The sequence below is a fragment of the Micropterus salmoides genome, unplaced genomic scaffold, assembly GCF_014851395.1.
Source record: "Micropterus salmoides isolate LMB-PRFRI ecotype aquatic unplaced genomic scaffold, ASM1485139v1 Ms_hic_scaffold_12, whole genome shotgun sequence".
In the NCBI taxonomy this organism is placed as follows: domain Eukaryota; kingdom Metazoa; phylum Chordata; class Actinopteri; order Centrarchiformes; family Centrarchidae; genus Micropterus; species Micropterus salmoides.
Window position 1 is genome coordinate 29,234,515 of NW_024040263.1, and position 23,458 is coordinate 29,257,972.

A 23,458-nucleotide genomic window follows, 5' to 3' on the forward strand; every position below is an offset into this window, starting at 1 on the left:
AACCAATAACCCTAATTAAAAATGTGTTGTTACCATTAACGACTGTCAAAGGAGTGTTGAATAAAGATGCTTATGTTGATTTCAGCTCTTAGTGCTTGTATGTGGGTGTTTTAATGGGAATGTGGATCTTTCAGATCAATTTCCACTTTCACTGTGTGTCCCTGTATTTCTTGTATGTGGCACATAATCAAAACAGTTCCTGCATCACTCAGCCCCAAAACTAGAAGGCATGAAGTTAAAAAAATAAAGATGACTTTCAATTAGTAGTTACTTTGTGGTAACTTGATTTAGTTAAACTCTGCTGCACAATATGTCCTGCAATAAAAAAAGCCATAAAACCATATTTTGACATCTGGTTCTTTTATTAATCACACAGGTTTACAAGTCAAACATATCTGTAGGTAAAATACATTAAAAGCTGAAATGCAGACAAATCCTCTAGGTTTCACATTCACTTCAGTCAGAGTTTTGTCCATTTACATCCATTCTGAATATGTTCATAAAACTAAACTTACACCTGATCAGGAAACCATAATTTGGACTTCAGGCAGTGGTTTCCACATGAACTCCATGTATTTACACAAAATAGTGATACTGCAGCTCTAAGTCTAAGTCTTGTTACTGTCAGGGCTCAGTTGCTGTTGATGTGTGGCTTTTCAGGATGCATGTTGTTTTGGCTGCTGTTGAAGGACTCACTGAGCTGGTGAAGGTCCCTTAGTAGGACGGCAAGCTGCTCCTCCTGTGGCCACATAGAAAACAGCCATGAATATGTCTCAGTCGACTCACTAATATATGCAATTCAACTACTGTATACTGATTGTTTGTGGGACAGGGCAAATATTCAGCTGTTTGTAAGTTTGAAATTAAATGCTTTTCACCTTGAAGCCCCAAATATTTCCCCATCAGACTTGATAGTTACTAGTTAGTCAACAAAGTTCAATGCACTATTCCTTAAAAAAGCTAGATAACTGTCTTTCTGTCTGTCTTACCAGTACGTTTATTCGCTCGGCTGCTGCAATGGCAACACTTAGCTTCCTCTCATCTTCCTCCTTTTCCTCCTCAATCACACCCAGCCTGTTGCAGACAAAGATAAAAGAGATGCTTTTATAAAAAAGAACAGAACACCACAGTAACACGTAATTTGGAAACATGAAATCATTTACTGATAATCAGTAAAAACAGCATAGCCTTTTGCTTTCTACACCCAATCCAAGCGTCAACAGCTTCATTAATCTTCGTGAGACTAAAGTTACAAAGTGTGGAATACACAGAGTATGTAGACTGAATACACAAGTAGCAAATACTGTTTAATTCTACTATCTTACCTGAAGGTGGCACTGGCCAGCTGCTCTTCACGCACAGCCAGCAGATTCCGGAGGTCATTCACCTCTGTCTGCAGCATTGCATTCTGGTCCTGGCTTTGGATGATGAAGTCCTCCAGGCGCTTTGCCATGTCCAGTTCACGCTCCGTCACCTGCTCTATCCCCAGGCGGAGCTCTGATAGCTCCTGAGCATGCTGGTGTGTGAATTGAAATGTAATAATGAAATCATACACACTATACAGCCACAATTATGTCACTTTAGTGAGTAGGAGGTTTGACATACCCTATCCAGTAAGGTGAACTGCTCATTCTCAGTCTTCATCTCACTTGACTCCCTGTTGTGACTGACTTTGATCCAGGGAACTGGTTCAGGTTGACGTTTGATACTGGCAGTCTGAAACAGCATAAAAGATTTCTTTATAATTAACCACACAAAGTCATATCTCCGTGTTCACATACATGTCAAAAGTATGTTTATTATTACTGATTAAAAAAACACAGGCGATATTTCTAAGATAAGAAAGCCTACTAGAAAAATGTGAAGTATTAATTGCAGTGGGGGGAGCACATGACCTGCTGAGCTCCGGTAGTCCAAAATAGTTGAGCCACGTTCACAGTTCCTCTTTGTACTCACAGTATTTGGGGATGAGATAGACGGTTGGTTGGTCTCCATCTCTTGTTCATGGTCAGCTATCGGCAGAGTTTCAGAACTTGTCTGCCTCTTTAAGCCATGTTTTGCTTGACCGGGACGTCTGTGTGGAGCGCTCTGAGTTCTGGCGACTGGCTTCCTCTCTCTCATATTCCTCCGAGTCCTAACATCCCTGCTGGAAGAATGAATGTATTACTTATTTAAATGCCATACACCTAATTATGCCATTTGGAAAATCTGGCGCTGACCCAGAACCTCCTGGAAGTATTACATATGTGATCTGGCTTGGGAGCACATCTGGATTTGCCAAAAAGATCTGTAGGACATACCTGGTCTAGCACATAAGAAAGTCTGACCTACCTATATGTTCAGTAGTAGCCACCACAAGCCGTAATGGATAAGTGGCAGACATTAATGGATGATTGGATGGATCACTGGTACAAAAACTTAAGGGAAAAGCACTATCGTCTGAGGCCAGTAAGGCATACAATTATCATACCCGTCTCGTAGGCCTTTAGAGTCCACAGGAAGCTGCTGGAGGGATGATTGGTGAGGGCTGTATTTGACCAAGTCTTTAGGAGGAACGTACACCGGCTTGTCTTGTCCAATTTGGCTGCAAGAAAGAGCATGCTTGAGTAACATGTAACAACACCATGTTCAAGTTTGTAATAAATAATAAGTTGCTGACAAGTCAAATAAGAAATAGGCTTTAAACATACCTGCTAACTATGATCCGGGTTGCTTGAGGGCCCAGTGACTCTGATATCTGGTTCAGAATCGAAGGCAGAGGGTGCAGCTTGTCAATTGTGTTCTGAGGAAGAAACACCCTGCATATTAGGTCCAATTTAGGTTACTCTGTAAACATGCTGTCAACATCTTGATACCTTGAATGTTTTATAAAAATTGTCACAAGCCACTTGGTACTATATAGTTCAGTACGTTGCGTGGCTTGGTTTGTGGAACCAAATAACTACTGTCAAAGTAGCAAACAAAAATTTAATTCGGTCTACGAATATGCAGAACATAAACTCATCCTACATCTTGTCCACACCTGATCTTTAAGGTTTTGGCTTAATGTGCTAGTACACTTCTTCAAAAGCGTTTGTAGAATGGTCAGAAAGCTTTGGAAACCTCCTCCTCCCACCTTTCTGATGTTGGAATTGGGGGCGGGGAAGCCTTTAAACTAACTAACCAACTATCATACTGGACTCTTTTGGTTTTCCATCATACCTGGTCCCTTTGATGGATTATGTCTACTAGCAGACCATGCAGCACAGCCAAGCGCAGAGGCAGGTCCACATAACCATCGAAGGAAGTCATTGGAATTTCTGTGTCTGAATTGGACACTGTTTGCAGAAAGCCTCTCATTCCATCCCAGTGCTGCTGTAGGAATTGGTTCATGAAGAGCATGTATTCCTCCTTCTCCCCAAACCTGAATCAGAACACAAGATTTAATTTAATAAAAAAACACTTGTTTTTATATGCACAAAAGTGATTTTTTTATTTAGTCAAAGCAAATAAGAGGCAACTCACAGGGTGAAGTTGGCCAGATTCTGAATGACTTTGGCAGTTAGGGTGAGGGTACGCAGGGTATTTGGCTCTGGATAAGGCTGTGTCAGACCAAAAAGAGAAGGACTGAGGATAGCAGGACATAAGAAGCGAAGGAAGAGGGAAGCAGAGATGAGACGTTGGCCAATCTCTGGTCTGCCCTGGTCTTCACACAGCTCCACCCAGCTGGAGAAGATCTTGTTTAACTCTTCAGGAAAGGGTCTGAAGGCAAGAAATATGTCAAGCATCAGCTCAAATACCACTACTGGCCGGAACATTTAATATTTGTTATTTCATGTCTTTTTCTATGATGACCTCTCTTCTCTCACCCATGGATCTCAATAATCTTTTGCACCACCTCCTCACAGGTTTCCCTCAAGTGCCTCTGGTTGTTTGACAGTTCGGACGCAGAGCATTTACGAGGGTCAACTTCACAGTTCTCCACAGAAGTGTAAAGACGGGTGATAAAGTCCCCTGCAGTGAAAAAGAAAGCACAGAGTTCATTGAAAACAAAACAATAACCTACAACAATTACAGGAATCCACCTTTACCACTGAACTACCCTACCTAGTGTGTCAATGAGATACTTCTGGCCAACCAGCTTCATGTATTCATCGATGGCTTTAGTGGCCAGTGTGTTCTCTCTGAAGATCAGTGCCTCTTTCTCTCCAAGACGCTCTACCTCGGCACTGCCCAAATCAATGAGGAACTCCTGAAGCATACACATTCAATACACATCCAATTAAGAAAACATATTGTTCCTTTTTGTTGTATTTTATAAATCAGATTATGTTTGAGTTCTATTCCATTTTGGGATTTCAAAACTATAATGCCGTTAGTTTATATGGATTATGAGACTCATTGTCTACCTTGGCTTTGCCAATACTCTGAAGTACATGGACCAGAGCTCCTGCCAGTTCTTCCTTCTCCTTCACATTCAGAAGTGGCTCCAGGCTTCTGCACATTTCTACATAATCCAATGTCACATACTCAGCAAACTCTTTGTATTTCTCCATGGGCAGCACTTGCAAATTCTGGAAACGGGCCTTGATGCGCAGTGAGGCCTGTGGCCCGAGCAGTTCTTTGTTACTCGCTGTGCCTGAGGCCTTGTGTGGAGTGATGGGATACCACTTCTCTTGATAGGTCCTCCCTCGGATCTCAGCTAAAGGTATGGCCACACTGCCCAGTGGGTACAGGCTGGTCTCGTCTCGGGAGTGACGCTTTTTCTTGGGGTCTTCGTCGCGGAAGATGTGCAGGGTGATTTGGGAGACACATGGCAAGTTGTCTAGCTCAAAGAATTCACCCCAGAATAACTGACATCCTCCAGCCACACCTCCACTGGCCCCCTGGCCTCCTGAAGGCCCAGTAGAGCTGTCCCCTGCCAGGCTGGAGCGGTTAGACGGCTTGCCGACAGCTCGGCTGGTGGTGCGGGCGAACAGGGTCCCGTCCAGGTGTACCTCGCAGTAATAACGCCGTTTGGGTGGAAGATCCTTAGCTTCATTTACCCACAGACTCAGGAAGTTCTCTGTGCGCTCAATGTTATCCTGTAAACAATGATGCATTTAGCTCTTTTAATTAGCATTTTAATTTTGCATAACACATTTTTACATAGGAGCTAATGGCTTACCTTATTAGGCTGGGCAGCCCGTCTCAGGTCTTCGATCCAACGGTCACGTTCGGCAGCTGAGGAGCAGCCAAAGCAGTGGGTGTTCTCTGAGTTTATTACCTAGAAATACATTGAAACCAACAGGACCATGTAAGCCTGAGAAAGTTCATTTTTTTACATAATGGAGGGCACTGTATGATGCATCTTGAGGAGCATGCATCATACACAGAATGCACATGGTCAAGTGTACCTCGAAGCAGTACTTCTCTCCCAAAATAGAGCTGTGGACTGGCCTGATGACAGTGCTGGTGTCTGCACTCAGATCTACACTCCCCACTGGAATTGACACAGACTCCCGGGAACCATAGTGCCTTAGAAATAAACAGAGTATAAAAAGTGAGTCAAAATTCAAATGATAAAAATGTTAAGTGTTAAATACCATAACTTGTATTTAATGTTACGCCCATGCGACACAAGCCCTGTGTTTTACAGACTGCTGGTACTATGAATGTATGCACACGATATGTTTATTGATAGATTAGGATCACTTCTTATCATTGTGGTACATTTAAAAAAACAAGAGCTTGTAGAGATCACATCGATGGCCACATAATTTTGTACTGACATTCATGGTTCCTACAGGTTGTACTGCCTTTGGTGATCCCTGAGCACTCCTGTTTCAGTTTTTTTGTGACATATCTATTGGACAGATTGCCATAACATTATTATTATTCACTTATCCGATGATACATCTCCTGCAACAATATCAGGATCCCCATGAATTTTGGTACAGACATTCATGTCCCCCGCAGGATATACTGTAATAAGTTCAAGTCATCCAAAATTATCCAAAGTGTTCATTATTTTGGTTTATGACCAAATACCGATCTTACAAAACTGAAAATATTCCCATTACCCTCAGTTGTACTTTGCATTTTGTGTATAATTGTACAAATGGTAACATGCTAACATGCTAACTAAGATGATGAACACCGTAATTATGATACTTGCATCAGCATGTCGTCTTGTTACCATGCTGAAGTTACCCATTTTGCTCAGCTGCACAGAGATGCTCGTATGGTTGTAGACTCTTGTTTTAGAATAGAATAGAATACACTTTATTGTCCCTTAGGGGAAATTTGTCATGGACTCAAAAGTGCGTAGTTCATAGTAGTTGCTGCCCTTACAGACAATAAATACACGAAAAATACAAATAACAGCCAAAGACGTACACATAGGCTACATACGTACTCATGACACATCCAATAAAAGATTAAAACAAATAATAAAACAAAAAATAAAATAAAATACAAAAAACAACAAGCAGGACACCAAGTTATTGCACACTTCCCAGGCTTCAGCGTACAGATCTATTTAAAATTTTGATTTAAAATTTGGATGGAGAAAGAGTATTTAAAACGGTTCAATTTGTTTTTTGAGATTCTTTACCTTCTGCCAGAAGGCAAGAGCTCATATTCCGTTTGTAGGATGTGGGAAGGGTCCAACGGTACTCTACGCGCCTGCCTGAGTAAAGACTGCTCATAGATGGAATGAAGGGAGACCTTTTCAGTCCTCCCCATCACCTTCGTAGCAGTCTGTACCAGGGGCTGCAACTTTGATTTGGACTGTGTTTTACAGTTTTAGACGGTGCAGGAGGACTACTTATGGGCTGCACTGTCTTTGTCTTCACAGACATCCCAGTGAACCTTACCTGTTTCCTTTGTTTAGTCCCATGGGGTTCAGTTGGGTGTTGCTATTCCTCTTAGCCTTGTTCTCGAGACGTCGCTTAATCAGTCCCTAAGGGGGAAGAAGGCAAGCATGTTGTAAGAGCAATTAAGAATTACATCAACAGGAAATGAAGGGTTAGCTGAAGGATTGTTATCGCTGCTGTGTGCTGTACTTACCCTCACACCGCCATCTTGGTTCTTTGGTCGAGTGCCACCCGGCAGACCCACAGGGTCAGGGCTACATTCTAAGTATCAGGAAGAAATGAACACAAAATGTCAATGTCAACCTTTTTCATTATTCTAACATGCTTGTTGGTGTTAGGCAATTATATATACATATATATCTATATATATAAATGTAGTTTCTTTCTGTTTGTGGTCAATACTTTGTATATTTCTATTATATGTTCTGAGTAATTTGCTTCTAATATCCAATTTCCAAACCACATTTTTGATTGACACTCCCTGAGTGCAAACCCTTCTCTCAAAACTACTGGTCAAAATTCAGTCTCTGCACTGCTCCAACACTCCTGCCAGCACTAATTTACAAGAAACTAATAACAAAGTAGTTTAAATAAAATAACAGACTGGTCGTGTCTCCAAATTGCAACCCCTCGGCCTTGCTCATGAATTTTGAGGTCCTTTGTATGAGCATCAAAAGGATATAATGACAAAATGAAACCTCTTATCGAGCCCTGCAGATGTTCTGCCTGCCAGATTTCTTAAAAAAGTTTTAAACAGTATTGGTCCCACGATTTTATCTATTGTCAATAGTCCTCTGTCCTCTGGATGTGTTCCCTCCAGCCTGGAGAACCTTGACCCTACTGATTTAAAATAGCAATGGGAAATGCCTCCTCTTCTGAGGCCCCTCTAACCATTAAGGCTCCATCCTTGGCCCCTTGTTATTTTGTGTGTACATACTGCCATTAGACCAGATCATTCACAATCAGAAGATCCAGTACCACTGTCATTGCTCTTGGTGGGAACTGTTGGGCTTCTGTAAATATCATCACAGAGTACGGTCTAGACCTGCTCTTTTATGAAAAGCGCTGCGAGATAACTGTTGTTGTGATTTGGCGCTATATAAATAAAATTGAATTGAATTGAATTGAACTGATGACAAACTTAAATATTTCCCATTAAAAACAACTGATGAAGGCACTATTTTACAAAATAATCTTGGAACCCCAGCCACAAACATCAAACCTGCTGCCAGTAACCTGGGTGTAATATTTGACCATGATCTTTCTTTTAAAAAACATTTTACAAATGATTTTCGGGGATGTTTTTACCAGTTAAGAAACAATTTTAAAAACAGGTCCTTTCCCTCTCGGTCTGATCTCGAGACAGTGATTTTGTGATCGTGAGACCATGCTTTTATTTAATCTAGATTGGGTTATTGTAATTCATTGTATTCAGGGCTAAGCAAACGAAGATATGATCCCGTCAGTCAGAACGGGCTTTTGCAGTCAAAGCCCCTCAGCTCTGGAACGCCCTGCCTGAGAACCTGAGGCTCGCAGGAACAGTAACATCTTTTAAATCACTTCTCAAGACATACTTTTACAAAACAGCCTTTAATTAATATTAGTGCTTCCTTTCATTTCTATCTGTCATACATGTCCATTTTATCTGTATCACTGAAATCTTCTTTCCTTTACCCCCATGCTGCTTGATGAATTTTGCCTCTGCTTTGAAATGTTTTAATGTGTATTCAACCATGTAAAGCACTTTGTAACTCTGTTTTGATAAGTGCTGTGTAAATAAATGTATTACTTTAATATTATAATTTCTGCAGTTCCAGTGAAGTCTCAAAACATTAGTCAAGACTAGTATTAGCAAATACTTTCAGGCAAGGCCATACAGGATGTGGTTTTCAGTTGGAGCTGCAGATATCTAAGTTAAGTAATTGTCTATACTTCTCTAGCAGACATTCTTATTATATAAATCCATTTCAAGCTTTGCAGAGGATGAAATTAGAAAATCACATTCTTCCTTGATCCCCCCTCATGTGTCTCTTCAGTGTCCCTTTGTTAGCTCTTCAGTTATACGGTAAAGATATTATTATTAAGATATATGTAGAAGATTTTCTTTCTGTTTTCCTTACCCAAAGCCCCACCACAAACAATCCAGCGTCTAAATCCCATCATTTAGTCCAAACGCGTGCCACAGTCTTGTTACTTCGATCTCTGACCCTTCAACATTGCCCTCCTCTCTTCATTAACATATGTTGAACGAGCCAAACAGCCAAGATCAATAAAGGATCAGATACTTCCACAGTGAGGCCTTACAACTTCTTCTGTGCAAAACTCCAGACTGGAATTGTAGCAGATGCAGACTATGACCTCTCTGAGTCTACGATCTTTTAATGAACTGCTAGAACACCCAGGCTCGATGCTATCTTCCCCAAAAAAGGAAGCAATTTGACAGTCACTCCCCCACATAAACATCCTCTGTCTACAGAATCATATTTAGTGTTGCTGTGACGTCAGTAGCTGTTTTTCTAATCAGATTTGCCCAACTTCCTCATGCTTTTGCCTAGTGTTAACTGTATGAACATGAATTTGTTCTGTATTTGTGTGTGTGTGTGTGTGTGTGGGGGGGCTATGTATTAACCTGTGTCGATATCTACAAGGTTCTGCATGCTGAGGTTGGACAGGTTGCTGCTGACACGGTTTCGTGTCCACATGGTTGGCTGAAAAAAAACACACATATTTTGTCACTCTATCACACTATCAAGACTTGAATGTGTGCTCTTTTATATTATATTATATATTATTTTACTATAGTGTAGTGCTTTCCCCTTTCAGTTGGTTTTAATGCTTCATGTTTGGACTGTGTCTACAGTTGTTACAGACTTTTGGTTAACCACGGGCAGTTGATGTTGTGTGTCTTGGTACCTCCTCCTCTGGAGAAATGAGAATTTGTCCATCCTCAAGCATACAGTTGCTAATGTCCCACAATGGGACCTCCTGAGGCGGGGCCCATTGTAGTCTTGGGAGTTCACTGGCTGCAGCTGGTGTAGGTTCACCCGCATCTGTCACACAAGCAGATATGTACACACACACACACAAACAAACACAGTGATATTCATCACCACACAGTTAAGAGAGAATCGGCACTTGGAAGCAGTCTATCCACACCATACCATCACAAAATAAACCACAAATCACTCCGGAGAACCAACTATATAGGTAACTCAAATATGAATATTGCAGGAACATAATAGCAGGCGCACACTGGCCCTTGTTTGTTTTTGATTTTTGGTAATTATGGCGTGATGGCACTTATCTCACACAGAATTTGTCCACTCCCATTTGTGGAGCTGCCAGGACTGCTGATACTATCGCTCTCTTGTCATGACACACAAGAGATGAGCTGCACACATCCTGTGGTTACTCTAGTTTTTACTTGATGTACACGTCCTTTGACATGTCTTTGCGTGGTAGTTAAGGTTTAAATCTTCTCCTTTTAAAGATTTTTTTGATGCGTTTTGCACAATAATGTGTAGGCTTTTTCTAAAAGGAAAGCTGATGCAAAGAGACATTTTATACAATAAATGAGACTTTATCTATGTTTATAATTTTATATAATCCAGATAAAAATTCTGTGCAGCTGGATGATTGTGGCTCAGTGTAGCCAATGTTTCTCGCCAAAGTGTGTCAGCTCAGGCCCAATATGTACCTAGTTTTAGTTGTAAACTTTGGCTAGGTCCAATTTGCTGAAGTTCTCCAGAGTTTCATAAATCTTTTATGGGTGCTTAAAAGTAAAGAACATTGGTCTAATTCAACCGTGAATTTTTCCAGCCGTGTCCTTTTCAGAAGTCATTACTTGAATTGAAACCTGTATTGCTTTAGCTCTGAGTTTCTTCTCAGCAGAACAGACGTTTCCTGTGGGAGTGGTTCTGTAAATCTAGGTAAGTTACCACTTTGTTTTTCTTCAGTTACGGCTAAGTTAACCCTCTGGCTGCAGTTTTGACCTTTTTTGGAATGAGTTGGTTTTGGTCTTGGTTCACTGTGGCACTTGATTTCTGTATCTGAAAAAACTAAGACCAGCTGTTGCTGAGACTGTAGGTCCAGTGATGTTCATTTAAATACATTTGAAAATGGCAGGGCTGGGATTACAGCCTTGCTTAACACCGTCACACATTAAACAGAATCTACCACTGATTTGACATGCTGATTGAAACATGACTTCTCCCTTTACTGCTCTTTATTAGTTAAGAAAATAATCTTCACACCAAATCAAAGATTTTATTCATAACTCAATGCACTAAACATGCATTATTTTGTCTTTATTTTGATAATTATTTTTATATATACACTACATATACATGTGCTATGGGGAAAATGTAATTATATCTACAAATCTTTATTTGAGAATACTGCTAAGTAATTTCTAGAGGTTACCGACTTTAACTACTACTTCAGTGATAGGGGATACCAGTGATGTCTGGTAATTTTCAATATTTTTAAAATAATCCTTTAGAGGTTTTCCATTTATCTCCAGTTTGAACCTACACCTCACTGTAGTTTTTGTTGGAAAACATTCCAGTTTCCCAAAATTTAACCCCTTCAATTAGTTGCAACTAGATAGTGTTTGGACTTTTAATATTGATACATTTCCATCTTTAAGTTCTTCTTTAAGGTTGTTCATATCTTAATTTAAATTTGTCAGCTTTTCTCTTAAGTTGTGTTATTATTGCTGAGTTTGTCTAATATGGCACTAGATGCTGAACTACTCTTAAGACTTATACACCGATATTTACCACGTGTCACTGTGAAGAAAGTCACACATACCCCACCTACTATAGTGTCACTGAAGGACACAATAAAGTGTTAGCTAAACATGCATACAGTAAAAGGAAATCATGCCTACCACATGGGTTAATCATTTTGCTTTGTCAAAACAAAATGCCTTAGAGTGCATGTTACCATACTTTGATGTGTTTACATATCAAGATGTATCATTCCAACAACTGTGCTAATCTCAAACATTAAATTGGGATTTTGAAATAATATGAGTATATGTCTACTTTCAGATTAGGTGTTGTTACCTGGCACCAAGTTTGGGGTGCTGCTCCGACTTTGCAGACGGGGCCTCTTGAGCTTCTGGGACACAGTCCTCAGGTACTTTTTTAGGAGCGCCCCTCCGCCTCCTCTCTGTGAAGGGTCTGTGGATGAGACCCCCGAGGCCTCCGCTAACGATGAAGCTGGCTGAGCTGAGCTGGCAGAGCTAGAGGAAGGAGACAGGGCTGCAAACAGTGACCCGGGAGGCTCCGACAGGGCCCTTCTGAACGGGTTCTTTCTGGTTCCTCCTGCGGCTCTGTCTGGCTTCGCTCCCTCTCCACCTTTCCCACTGGATGAACTTTTGTCTCCGGGGTCCTCGCTCAAGGCCTTGCGCCAGTTTTGCATCTTGCTCCATTTGTTGGTGGAGGCCTTCTGAATCTTATCTATTGTAGATGTGGAAGAAGCTGCTCCTTCTTCTTCTTCTTCTTCTTTCACCTCATTGAGAGTTGCCTTGGAGCCAGTGTGCCACTTGTATGTGTTGAGGGGGTCGGTGGTCTCAGATGTTTGTCCTTGAGGAGGCTCCACAGGAGATTCCGTTTCCTTCGCTGGTGATCCTTGCTCCTTCGGCGGTTGTTGAGCTGCAGGCTCTAAAGGTTTCTCCTCAGTACCCATTTCAGATTTTTAGGGTGTGTTACTCAGTTTTGTCTCTCCTCAAGGACACGTCCAAATAAATTCAAAAACCTTCATAGGACACCTCTTCAGCTTCCCTCCTGATTTAGTACTATCTTGGAGTTTGTTGAGAGTGCTAAGGGTGACAAAGTAGTTCCTTTCTTCACTGGTTCTATCTCACTGCTTTTCTTGTTTCCTGTCTTGCAAAACGTCATCCGGCAACAACTTGCATCGAGCTGCTCTGTGGTTGCTTTACTGCAGCGCCCGACTTACAGTCCGCTTGCTTCCTCATGAAATGGCACAGAGAAGTTCACCCTGTTTTTTTGTTGTTTTTTTACAGAGATCAACATTCACTTAATACTTCCCTTCTTCCTCACTTCCTGTTCTGCTTTTATGTCTAAGGTTTTTTATACAGATACAACTTTCTGTTGTGCTTAAACACATGACCCAGGATGTACATGCTTGATTTTTGAAGTGTGATTTGATGTAGGCCTACTGTGGGTAGTTATCAGCTCCAACTTCATCTTTAAGGGAACCTGTTTGTCTGTCAGTTTTTGAGTAATTTAGTCTGTCACAGTATGAGTGTGACAAATGTGGTTTTAAATTCTCTGTTTGAAGCACAAGGATGCATTTTCAGTTCTACCTCTTAACCCCCCTCACTCACACTCACACACACACACACACACACACACACACACACACACACACACACACACACACACACACACCAGGTACACACCAAGATACCTGATGATTAAATGAATCTCAGAACTCATAATACAAAATCTGTCTTCCGATGTTCAGGAGTATACCCTTGACATTTGTCCTGTCTAGCAGAAACAAATATCTTGAATGCTATTGCATGTGAAGGTCTAGAACGCAAATACTACCTGTGACTATTGTCAATATTAATGATCAATCTAGCAGTCCTTTAAGTAAAAGGGGCAGTATTTACTTGTTATCAGCTACCTGTGGGTGTATGGACTGTTGACTGTTAAGATCAGTTTCCTGTCAAACTGAGGCTGCACTTCCTGTTCAGATCGGTTTGTCAGACGCTGAAAACCACTTCCTGCACTCATGCTGCTCTCGGCGCGTACACACCTGCAGGATTTTTCTGTGTCCCAGTAGGGCGGGATGTCAGCACTAATGTCAGTCCTTGCCTAATGGCAAAATACAAGTGGACTGCAAGTTAACGATGCCACTGCAGCACTTTATAAACAGTACTGTTAATTACTCATTTTAGTAAGTAAGTAAACTTCAAATTACTGTCCAACAACCACTCTGCAAACATAGTCATACATGAATACATGTATTATTCTTTTTTTTAAAGAATCTGTTGTATGAGGCCACAGGAAGTTACATTTTTTACTCGTTTTATTGTGGCCCTCTGGTGGCTGTGTTTTAGTATTCATAATGGTATTGAAATTAAACTGAAAATGTGAATTGACTGTAGAACTGCAATGATGACAAAAAAAACCCCAGCCATCTGAAGATGTCGCCTTGCGCTGTGATAAATTAAACAGTACTTTCTGACAGTTTATAGACAAAATGATTAATGAAAGAAAACAATCAGCAGATCATCCATCGTCAACCACTTATCCTGCGTACACGGTCACAGGGGGCTGGAGCCAATCCCAGCAGACATCGGGCGAAAGGCATGGTACACCCTTGACAGCTCGCCAGTCCATCGCAGGGCCACACACAATCAAACAACCAGTCACATGCACAACATACATGGAACAACCAAGTTTCGAACCCACGATCTTCTTGCTGTGATGCGACAGTGCTAACCACTGCATCACCGCCCATCAGCAGATCATTGTAAGAGAAAAACATTTTGATGTATGGTACTAATTAAAAAAGTCTATTAACTAATTTCTCTTGCATAGAGTAGGTATAAAATATTGTCTGGTGATATTTAGCTTAATCTGTCTTCCTTTCCTTTGACATTTGCTAATTAGAACTAGAGATTAGTCATGCAGGTATTTAGTCACAAAAAGTACAAGGTAAATTTTGACTTGATGATGGCGCTAGATGAACAGTTAAGGGATCACCAAAGCTGATTCCTGAGGGGAACATGTCTGTACCATACTTCATGTCAGTCCATCCAAAAGTTGTCAAGACATTTAACCCAAAACCACAAATGTCAACCTGGGCACGGTACTAGTCTGAGAGCAATGACTCTCTCTTTCATCTTACAAATGTGGATATGTCACTAGACATTGACCAACATTTGACGTGCTGGTGTGAAAAGTCCGGCAAGAGAAAGTGCCACCTTTCCATTTATCTTTGCCACTACTGTAGGATAACATGGCATAATTTTAATCAGGAACACAAGTTTACATAAATACAGAAGCTTTATTTGAAAATAACTTTAACGCCATAGACCGTTTCAATTAGATCTAGAGTTCTATAAAGAGCAGCCTATCAGCAGCCTTGGGAGATGTGGCTTCATTACACAGAATAATGTCAGCTCCAGTTTGTTAATGATAGTGAAGAAGGTGAGGCTATAAGGAAAAGTAGAATGGATTTTGTTTTGGCTAAAATTGAAACCTGTTTTTGCTGAAGACATCCACTCAAGTCTGTTAACGCTTCCTAAATTGCAATTTGTTGTAACTGCAGCCATTGCCCAGTAGAGGACACTGTACATTCATTATAAACTCTCTCAAATAATGTAGTACATTTCAGTACATTTCTTTTTCATAGAAACCTAATAATATTTTTCATTGTATAAATCCAGTGTGGCATATTACCATTTGTTATGGATGCAACTGTCATAAATGCCCGTAAGATCACATGCTCTTGATCAGCCTCTGCACAGCTAATTACACACAAGTATAAAAGCATCTACGTACAGTTTTTGTTCTAAGGAATATACATGTATCCATCTGTATTTGTAATTAGTATATGAATAATCTTATAATCTTTTGATATCCCCACCATATGTCTTGAACAGATTTTCATTTTACATATTTCCAACACCCAAGCAAACCGAGGACAAGACTTCCTAAATGAGAGATGGCTGCGGTATAGCTTACACATGCTTCACTTGATGAATTAAGGATTTTTTAGGATACTTCCCTGCCAATTTCCCTTTATCGGACTGTTTAGAGTGCAGGTTATAGATGAAAGAGGAATGCAAGGAACGGAGAATGATGTGCGAGGAAAGAATCCCAAGCTGTATATGAATCTGGGATGTCACAGTAATGTTGTATTTGATTTTAGCCCACTGAGCACACTGTACACCGAATGTAATTCTGTTTTCACTCACTAATGGTGGAATTCACCCGTGCTGAACCACTCAACATCACACAACAGGATGAGTTTGACCTTGAACCAGTCGGGGTCAAGGTCAAAGCTGTGATATTTACTGGCAAATCCTATTTTAATGGTAAAGGTATGAACGGATTCACAATGCATCAGACTCTCCGTAAACATTCCCAGGCCAGACACTATGTGACCATACAATAACATTTCTTGCCTTTTTTAATGTGGCTGCTGTTTCTTTCCAGCGTTTGGTCTGGTGGCAGACCTTGGTGTAAGCTGTACAAACTCAGCTAATTTGCCCATTACACAACCGAAACACAATCGCCTTAACAATGCTGTCCCCCATTGCTGCTCAACCTTTTACACACTTGGAATGTGTATTTAATTCTGAGAACTAAACAGAAGCTTATAGGACAAAGCAAAGTTCAGACGTATTTGCACAACAGGAAGGAAGCACTCATGTGTGAAACACACAAGCTCACAATGAAAATCATTGTGTCATCAAGTGTTTCAGTATACAAATATTTTGTACATGCAAAGGACTTCTGCATTAGATTGTTTATGAACCACTTAGATGGGTTTGCGTTTTTTACCTGTGTTTTTTAAATTTTGTGTTATAATCATGCCATGGGCTACTTTTCACAATTACCTCCAGTTTGACTTTTTACAACAGGGGTCTTGGGTTTCAGGTGTGTAAATAAATATAATTTGTTCAAAGGATAAGTACTTCTTTACAAAGCTCGCTTTACATGTCACCAATATGGAGAATATCAGATCCCAACCCCAGCATTGATTACCTGTAGCCTAAAATGACTTACACGGCCTCCACTTACACAAGATATTTTGGGGTTTGGCCTCTTGCCAAGGTCACACACTTTTAGAGGGTTGATGAAACCAAAGACACTCCTCTGGGAAAGACAAGCCATGTTCTGCCATTTGAACAGCTAAAAGTAAGAGAGTGGTGTCACCCATTGCTTTCCTTGGTCTTATCGGTAACTCAAGTCCCAACTCTAATCAAGATCTGTACAAGTAAGATTGTAGCCTAGCATTTGCATAAACAATAACTTGACTAATTTTGGAAACCTTTGCACAGATTACACATTGGGATTGTAAGATGTGGGTATTTACAATGCTGACAAAATATGCATATTGGTTGTATTATATGTAGGATCCAGCATTTTTTGGTGCATTCCTCATAGGTTAATTGAATTATCTTGGCCTCTGATGCTTCTATATTTAGGCCATCCTTTCAAAAAAAGTGTCTCTTGTGAATCTCCCAAATTCAATGCTATTCAAAATCGCTGGAGTGTCCCTTTAGATAAGGTAAGCAGGTTGACTTCAAGTAGGCTATCACCCACCCACAGTTCATACTCAAACTTGTAGTAGCCTATAACCTTTTTTGGTAAAAACCGAGTCTTAAATTTAACAGTTTCCCTCTGGTGACAATAAAAATGTAGCCTATACATACATAGGTGGTCTTACAGCAAAACACACACATATAATTACACTACACTGGAAACTTAACGACTGCACCGCAGTTCTTGGTAAATTCTTTGAAACAAAACAATAATGCCGTCACGTGACTGAATTGTCTTTCGGCTGATGTAGACAGGCGGTGGATTTTTATGAACGCGGCACTGCACTGCCCTGAGAGATGGAAAAAAACTGAGCTTAGAAAACGGGGAGGAGCGACGGCATCACAGGCATGACAGAGAGAGGAGGAGAGGACTCCTGAGAGAGGACCGCTGTTACAGGACTACTGTCCTCCTGTGCCGACACGTCATATATTTAGGCGTCATTTAACAGTGGTCTGTGGTGGATATTTAGTTTAACACTGTCCATTAGTGTCGCGCTGTGAGGAGGACTTGTCCCACTGTTAGCTTGTTTGCTAGTTTACTCCGGCTGCATGGCTAGCTAGCACAATAAAGCTAACTGTCGTTAGCTTCTGGCTTCAGCGGCGAAGTGAAGAGCCGAGGAGGGGAATGGCAAGAGTTTACTCGGATAGCGCTTTCAGAAGAAACAACGACTAACCAGCCTAAACCAGCCCAAATCTCGGTAGTTCTCTGATTCACCGGTAAGCACCAGTTATGGGATTTATGTCAAGTTGACAGCGATTGGTAAAGTTAGCGCTAGCTTGCGGGCTAGTCTCAGTTTGATAAGATGAGTGACAGTTAACGTTGTGTAAGCTAACGTGAAGTAGTCGGCGTGGCAAATGTTGTTAATCACTATCACGGTGTTTGTGTTAAAATAACAATACCTGTGTTTAATTTCTCGTTATTAACTACAAACATACGTAACATTTGAGGGTAAAACTGTTGAAAATGTCCAACGTTGAAGCCGATTCCTGTCAACTTAGAAGCACTTCGCAGAAGACCAAAACAAGTGGGGAAGAATGAAAGCATTCAAAACACAAAGAGTTAGCTTAGACGAAAGAATGAGTACCGTAAACAGAAAGTATGCATAAACGTTTGAAGTAATTTGATAGGACACTTTAACAACACTTGCCAATCATTTAGGCGTGATTAGGTATCCAGAGAAACTACTGAATGGTGTGGTAGAAAGTGTCACACTCTCATCAACACATACTAAAGTAATTGTTTTGTTTTGACGTGTCTTTGAAGTTGCTGACAGAGCCTGAAGCATGACGGTAATTATGTATTCCAGTAGCACTCGTTAGATGCGTGTTTAGAGAGGATGACCTGTTTGTATTCCGCCTGTCCCAGCTTGGTTATTATTAGTCTGCCTGCCCTGATCCCTCTGTAGTGCTGGGACGTTAGCTCACACCCCTCCTTGCAGCCATGTTCCCATCACTGCATAGCAGGAGTTACAGACATGTATCAGCATGCTGACCAAACATAGAACATGAAGTTCAAGCCACACGTGGCAGAATCATTGTCTTGACACCACAGTCTGTTTGGTTTTTATTAAAAACATATGTGCATTTGTCTTTTTAACTGTTAATGTTCAAGTGACCGTTTTAAGATTTATTTTCTTCCTATGTTTTTACTCTCGGTCTCACCCTGCTCTTGAGCCTCTGCTCCGGCATGTGGAATGTGCTGTTTACGTTTTAAAGAATGAGCAGCACCTGTCTTTTTTTCATCATGTGGTGTGTGGCGGTGAGCTGAGCTTCTGCAGAGACAGGAGATGAAGTTTGCGTGGTTATATCCCCAGTAGTGTGCAGTGAAAAATCATTGCAGGGGTACAGTCTCTGTTTGATAAATGAGCGGGAAATGCTGCATCCAGTGATCAGTGAGGTCCTCGGTCACGGCTCAGGAGAGTTTCCTTCTGCAGCCCATCACTATACACAGCTTTCTAGCTCCTAGGGCTGCTTGCCAAACACACAAAAGCACACACACATACGAGCACACAAGCATCTGGCATTATTCAAGCCGTCAGCCAAAACACACCTTTACTTAATGACACACAGAGTCTTCAGTGGTAGGTCCAGATGCAGCTATAATGCTGTAATTTTGGCACTCCGCACGTAGTTGTTGTGATGATGCCAAGACTGCATCTCACATTTTCTTTCTTTCACAAATGCCTGTGATCATGATGTATTCGAGCTTGTCAGATTTTTTTCTTATTTCTGTTCAGGTTGTTGGTGTTACTGTAATCCCCACCATGGTGCAGAAGTACCAGTCACCTGTGCGGGTGTACAAACATCCTTTTGAGCTGGTGATGGAGGTAAGTGTCTTTACCTGTATTTGCAGTAAACCCTCTGTCCACATGAATATTGCATGCCATAAATGCAGAGTTGTGTAATGCTGGTGGGTGGGCGCTTCAGCGGTCACCCTCAGAAGGTAGTCATTATATTACAAATATTGCATGCGACCGGCTCACAGATCCAAAATGCTGTAGGCACACTGCAGTGCACGCAGTTCACGTCATGTTCCCGCATCACCATTCTAACAGCTATGGCTAGTTTGAGTTAGGTGTTTGCCGCACTGTCAATGTTGCGGTAGTGATCTGCAGGACTTGCAGAAACTCTAGGAGAGTTGTTTCTGATAAGCAGTGACAACAAATTTTATAGAAATGTGCAAAACATCACATCTGTCTCTGATTAAAGAAACAGACATGGGGCTTTTCATTTGCTTGCAGTGTGAAAACACTAGCAGCACCCTCAAACAGGCCAGTGAGTAACTAGCTAGAATGATAACTGTGTAAATTAAGAGGTTACACTCCCACACACACTCTTATGTCATGTGGGCTACTGAAATGACCTACTCCATCTAGCTTCCTGTCATGTCAAGGTTTAAGGTCTGTTCATTGTTTACTGAAGTGAGAAACCATTGTGCTAAACATCTGCACACTCAGCATCTGAACATACAACATGACTGTCCTGTTATGTTAAACAGAGGTTGCTGGTGGTAGTCCATTTGCAATGTAAAAAATTCAGCGCCTTGTGCCTTTAGCGACTGCCTTGCTGCATGTTGTCATCCACTTTGGAGCGTGAGTGCCTGTGTTGAGTGCACAGAGAGGCTGTACTCCTCTACTTTCTTTTTGCTCTGTTTTATATGGCCAGAATTCCTAGTTTCTCTTTCTACTGTCGGTATTGTCGGTAATGTGGCGTTCGTGTACTCCTGCAGATCCCTGGCCTGATTATACAATCATTGATTTCAGCCAAACAGTCTAACTAGTCAAAGGTGCTTTATTGCTGTGCTGATAAATTCAGTGATGCATGGCTATTTGTGCTTTGTTCATTTAAATGGCCTCTGATCACCGGAAAGCTAGTCTGGTATGCAATTATTTCCTTTCAACAGCGATGTGTTTTAGGCACGCTAGGTTCCTGACAGGTGTTGTTTTCATTAAATGGAAATCAGCTTTCTACACTGGCAAGAAAGAGGATGCAGGAAGACTAAATCTCTTTAGCACAGGGCTGGATTGAGCACTGGGCAAACAGATGACTATAAGTAGAGGGCTGGTACCTACACCTGGGTTTACACATGCAGCCGAAGGGGGGAATAGTGATGATAGAAAAGCAGACTTACATGATTTGTAAGCTGGAGATGACCCACCTGAAGGGTTTTTTTTCTAGATGGGACAGGCTTACTTTTTGAAAACTAATGGAGTAGCCCTGGGTGTTTTTAAACTAGGACAGCAACGGATAAGATGGATGTTGAAAGTTACATACAGAAAAAATAAATTGCGTCGTGTTAAAGGGTTAAGACACAAGTAATGCGGGCTGAATCCTCTTTAGAGTGTGGCTAAAATGTAAATTTTGTCAGCAGTTTGAAGAGTTTGGTGCATTTGGATTCTTTTCCTTCTGACTTGTGACTTTTCTCTGCAGTGAGTATTTTTGCAGACACTGCAGAGCAGACTTAATGGTGCGTCACAACACTTGCCGGCTCTTTTTTTATTGAAAACCCAGTGAAATCTCTCCCCTCTCACTTCCTCTATAGCAGGTCTGTCGCAGGCCATTGCAGTATAGTGTAACAACAACATCCTGTGTTTGTGGGAAGCAAAACAAAACATTGTTACAGTGTACTGATTGTCTATTGTGTTAACAAGAATAAACTTCTTTATGTCAGGACTACTTATACTTTTCAATATGTATATGGTGTACATACAAGGCATTATGCAGAGTAGTTCCAAAATGATATAAACATTAATATATTGGGTCATAGCTTAGTTTCCCCTTCCAGTTCCTCAGAGCCTTTTAAAGTGTTTGACAGTAATGGCTTCTCCCTTTTGTCTGTTACGGGGATTATATTTGACATGCTTTGGGAAAATGTGGTGTTCTCTCTCCACTAGCTGTTAGGATTATCAGTTCTTTGAAATACCCATTTACTCTTCCGAGGGTAAAAACCAAGTCTCTACATTCCTCCATTAAAACCTAAACGCATTCTTTTAGTCTGGATGAATTATAGCCTCTTGGCGGAGCCACTCGGCCCGCTGACAGGTACTATCAAAGTATTTCAACCTCTAACACTAACACCGCTGTGGCTTGAATGTACTGTTGCATAAGTCAAGATCTCAGATGCCCCTCAGCTGTTTTTCTTCTGAGTGCTTACTGTACCCTGCATTCAACATGGTATTCTTCCCAGTGTTGAGAGGTTTTTGGCAGGTTTGACACTCTTCTCATCTTCTCTCTCATCTGATTCTTTAGAATGATGTTACCCATGTGTACCACAGTATGGGCATAATAAAGCAAGATAATAAATTGAAACCATCAGCACCCTTACGGGGGCAAGTAAAATGCCACGTTGGGAAGGTAAACCTAGCAACTCGCTTGCCCCATCAGGCAAGTGTTGATTTATTATCATGCTGCGGCCTGTCTCCCGTTCTCTGTGTTGGGGCTGAGCACCTCCACACAAACAGAGACAGACAATAAAACCTTTTGTGAGTAAAAAGCCAATACTTCATCAAAACACCTGTTCAACAAGCTAAACTGAAACCTGTCTGTATGTATGTCTAACTGTTAGCTGAATTTGCCACATACCTTTTTTAAATTTGGAAGAGTAGTAGTATTGATAAATCCCATCTCTACCTGTGAGAAAATGGCAACAGTATCACTCACTCACAGTTACAAGTCCAGTTACAGTCACAAGTTATTTAAATATTAAACATGACACTTAACTTTAATCTTGTTGTTATTTAAAATGACTAATAAACAAAACTGTTTTTATAAGGACAAGTAAAAATTGGCAAGGAGATTTCTTCCCCACTTGCCCCACCAGGCATTGAAAAACATTCACATTGAACCATAATAGGAAACTCTGAACTCGGTCAACAACAGTCTCATCCTTCTGAGAGCTGTGCCCATTGGTGGCTGTGTACCAACAACAGCTGACTGGGTTTGTTTGAGTTTCCCCAAAAGCGCACAACACTTGTGTATTAGTATCAACCTTGAGAGCCTTCTCACCACTTCATAAAGTAGAGTATCACTGAAGCAAGGAAGTACAGCAGCAGTTTATTTAAAAATAAATAAATAAATCAGCCTCAGCGTACAGTCCCTTGAGTCTGCTGCCGCATCTCAATAACAGGAAATATAGTTGATGCTGTTGCTGCCGTTATCGCAGCAGTCCAGTCTCAGAGCCTCTAGTCTTTCCTTGGGGAATCACATAGGAATGTCAAAAGCACACAATACCCCTCTCGCTGTTGTTTCAGCCTGAAAGGAATTGCCAGGAATAAAAACCTGGCTGACCCTGGAACAGTATATAACGGCTACTTTGATGTTGTCTGTTATAGTTGACCTTAAAAGACAATAACTATCCTTAAAGTCCCTCTCAGATTAGAATGCATGCTGCAGAGAGAGGGGATTAAGTTAGTCAAAGCCTATCGTAGCCTAACCCGCTCCATGGAAACGTATGGGTTTGTAGCTAATCCACGAGGACAAAGCTGTTTGGTCCTGCCCCTGTCCCAGTAAAGTTTCTACACAGGAAAGAACAGGATGTGCCAAACTAGTGTAATGCTTGCTGGACTTGTTGGCACCATCAACGACAGGGGACGTTTCCTTCTTAGTGACTAAGTCCTTTTTCATCAGTGGCAGCAATACAAACAAGTACAGATGCTTTAGATACTGAATGTTTTCATGAAAACATTCTGTGTGTTTCAAGTAAAATGGATTGTCTTGAAATAGATATGTGTCATTTGTAAGTAATAAAAGCTTACAAAATCAAAAGCACTGGCAAAAAAATGGGGGAAGCAGAGAAAGATTAAATACA

At 41.1% G+C, this 23,458-nt stretch overlaps 2 protein-coding genes across 5 annotated transcripts in view; one reads left to right on the top strand and one right to left on the bottom strand.

The window, feature by feature from the left end:
* Positions 1–343: 343 nt before the first annotated feature.
* Positions 344–12,794, bottom strand: rasal3 (RAS protein activator like 3). Of its 3 annotated transcripts, none has more exons than XM_038714420.1 (19): positions 11,906–12,794; positions 9,750–9,886; positions 9,466–9,544; positions 7,030–7,097; positions 6,837–6,922; positions 5,376–5,496; positions 5,147–5,245; positions 4,389–5,063; positions 4,087–4,231; positions 3,849–3,993; positions 3,505–3,741; positions 3,202–3,403; positions 2,691–2,782; positions 2,471–2,584; positions 1,957–2,146; positions 1,606–1,716; positions 1,326–1,516; positions 990–1,074; positions 344–739 (listed from the first exon to the last, which is right to left on the bottom strand). In XM_038714420.1, the coding sequence occupies exons 1-19, from the start codon at positions 12,528–12,530 to the stop codon at positions 632–634; spliced, it is 3,510 nt and encodes a 1,169-aa protein (XP_038570348.1). In that variant the 5' UTR covers positions 12,531–12,794; the 3' UTR covers positions 344–631. The 3 variants fall into 3 exon arrangements, with proteins under 3 accessions (XP_038570348.1, XP_038570349.1, XP_038570350.1); XM_038714421.1 differs by having other exon boundaries at positions 1,957–2,143; positions 11,906–12,793; XM_038714422.1 differs by lacking the exons at positions 9,466–9,544; positions 9,750–9,886; positions 11,906–12,794 and adding an exon at positions 8,957–9,267.
* A 4,702-nt stretch (positions 12,795–17,496) lies between these two features.
* Positions 17,497–23,458, top strand: part of si:dkey-237i9.1 (SEC14-like protein 1) — a 36,642-nt gene continuing 30,680 nt past the window's right edge. The window contains exons 1-2 of one of the 2 annotated variants that reach the window (XM_038714424.1): positions 17,497–17,868; positions 19,389–19,478. In XM_038714424.1, coding sequence (XP_038570352.1) covers positions 19,416–19,478 — 63 coding nt within the window. In that variant the 5' untranslated portion in view covers positions 17,497–17,868; positions 19,389–19,415. The remainder of the gene's footprint in view (positions 17,869–19,388; positions 19,479–23,458) is intronic. The other variant, XM_038714423.1, reaches the window with a different exon arrangement.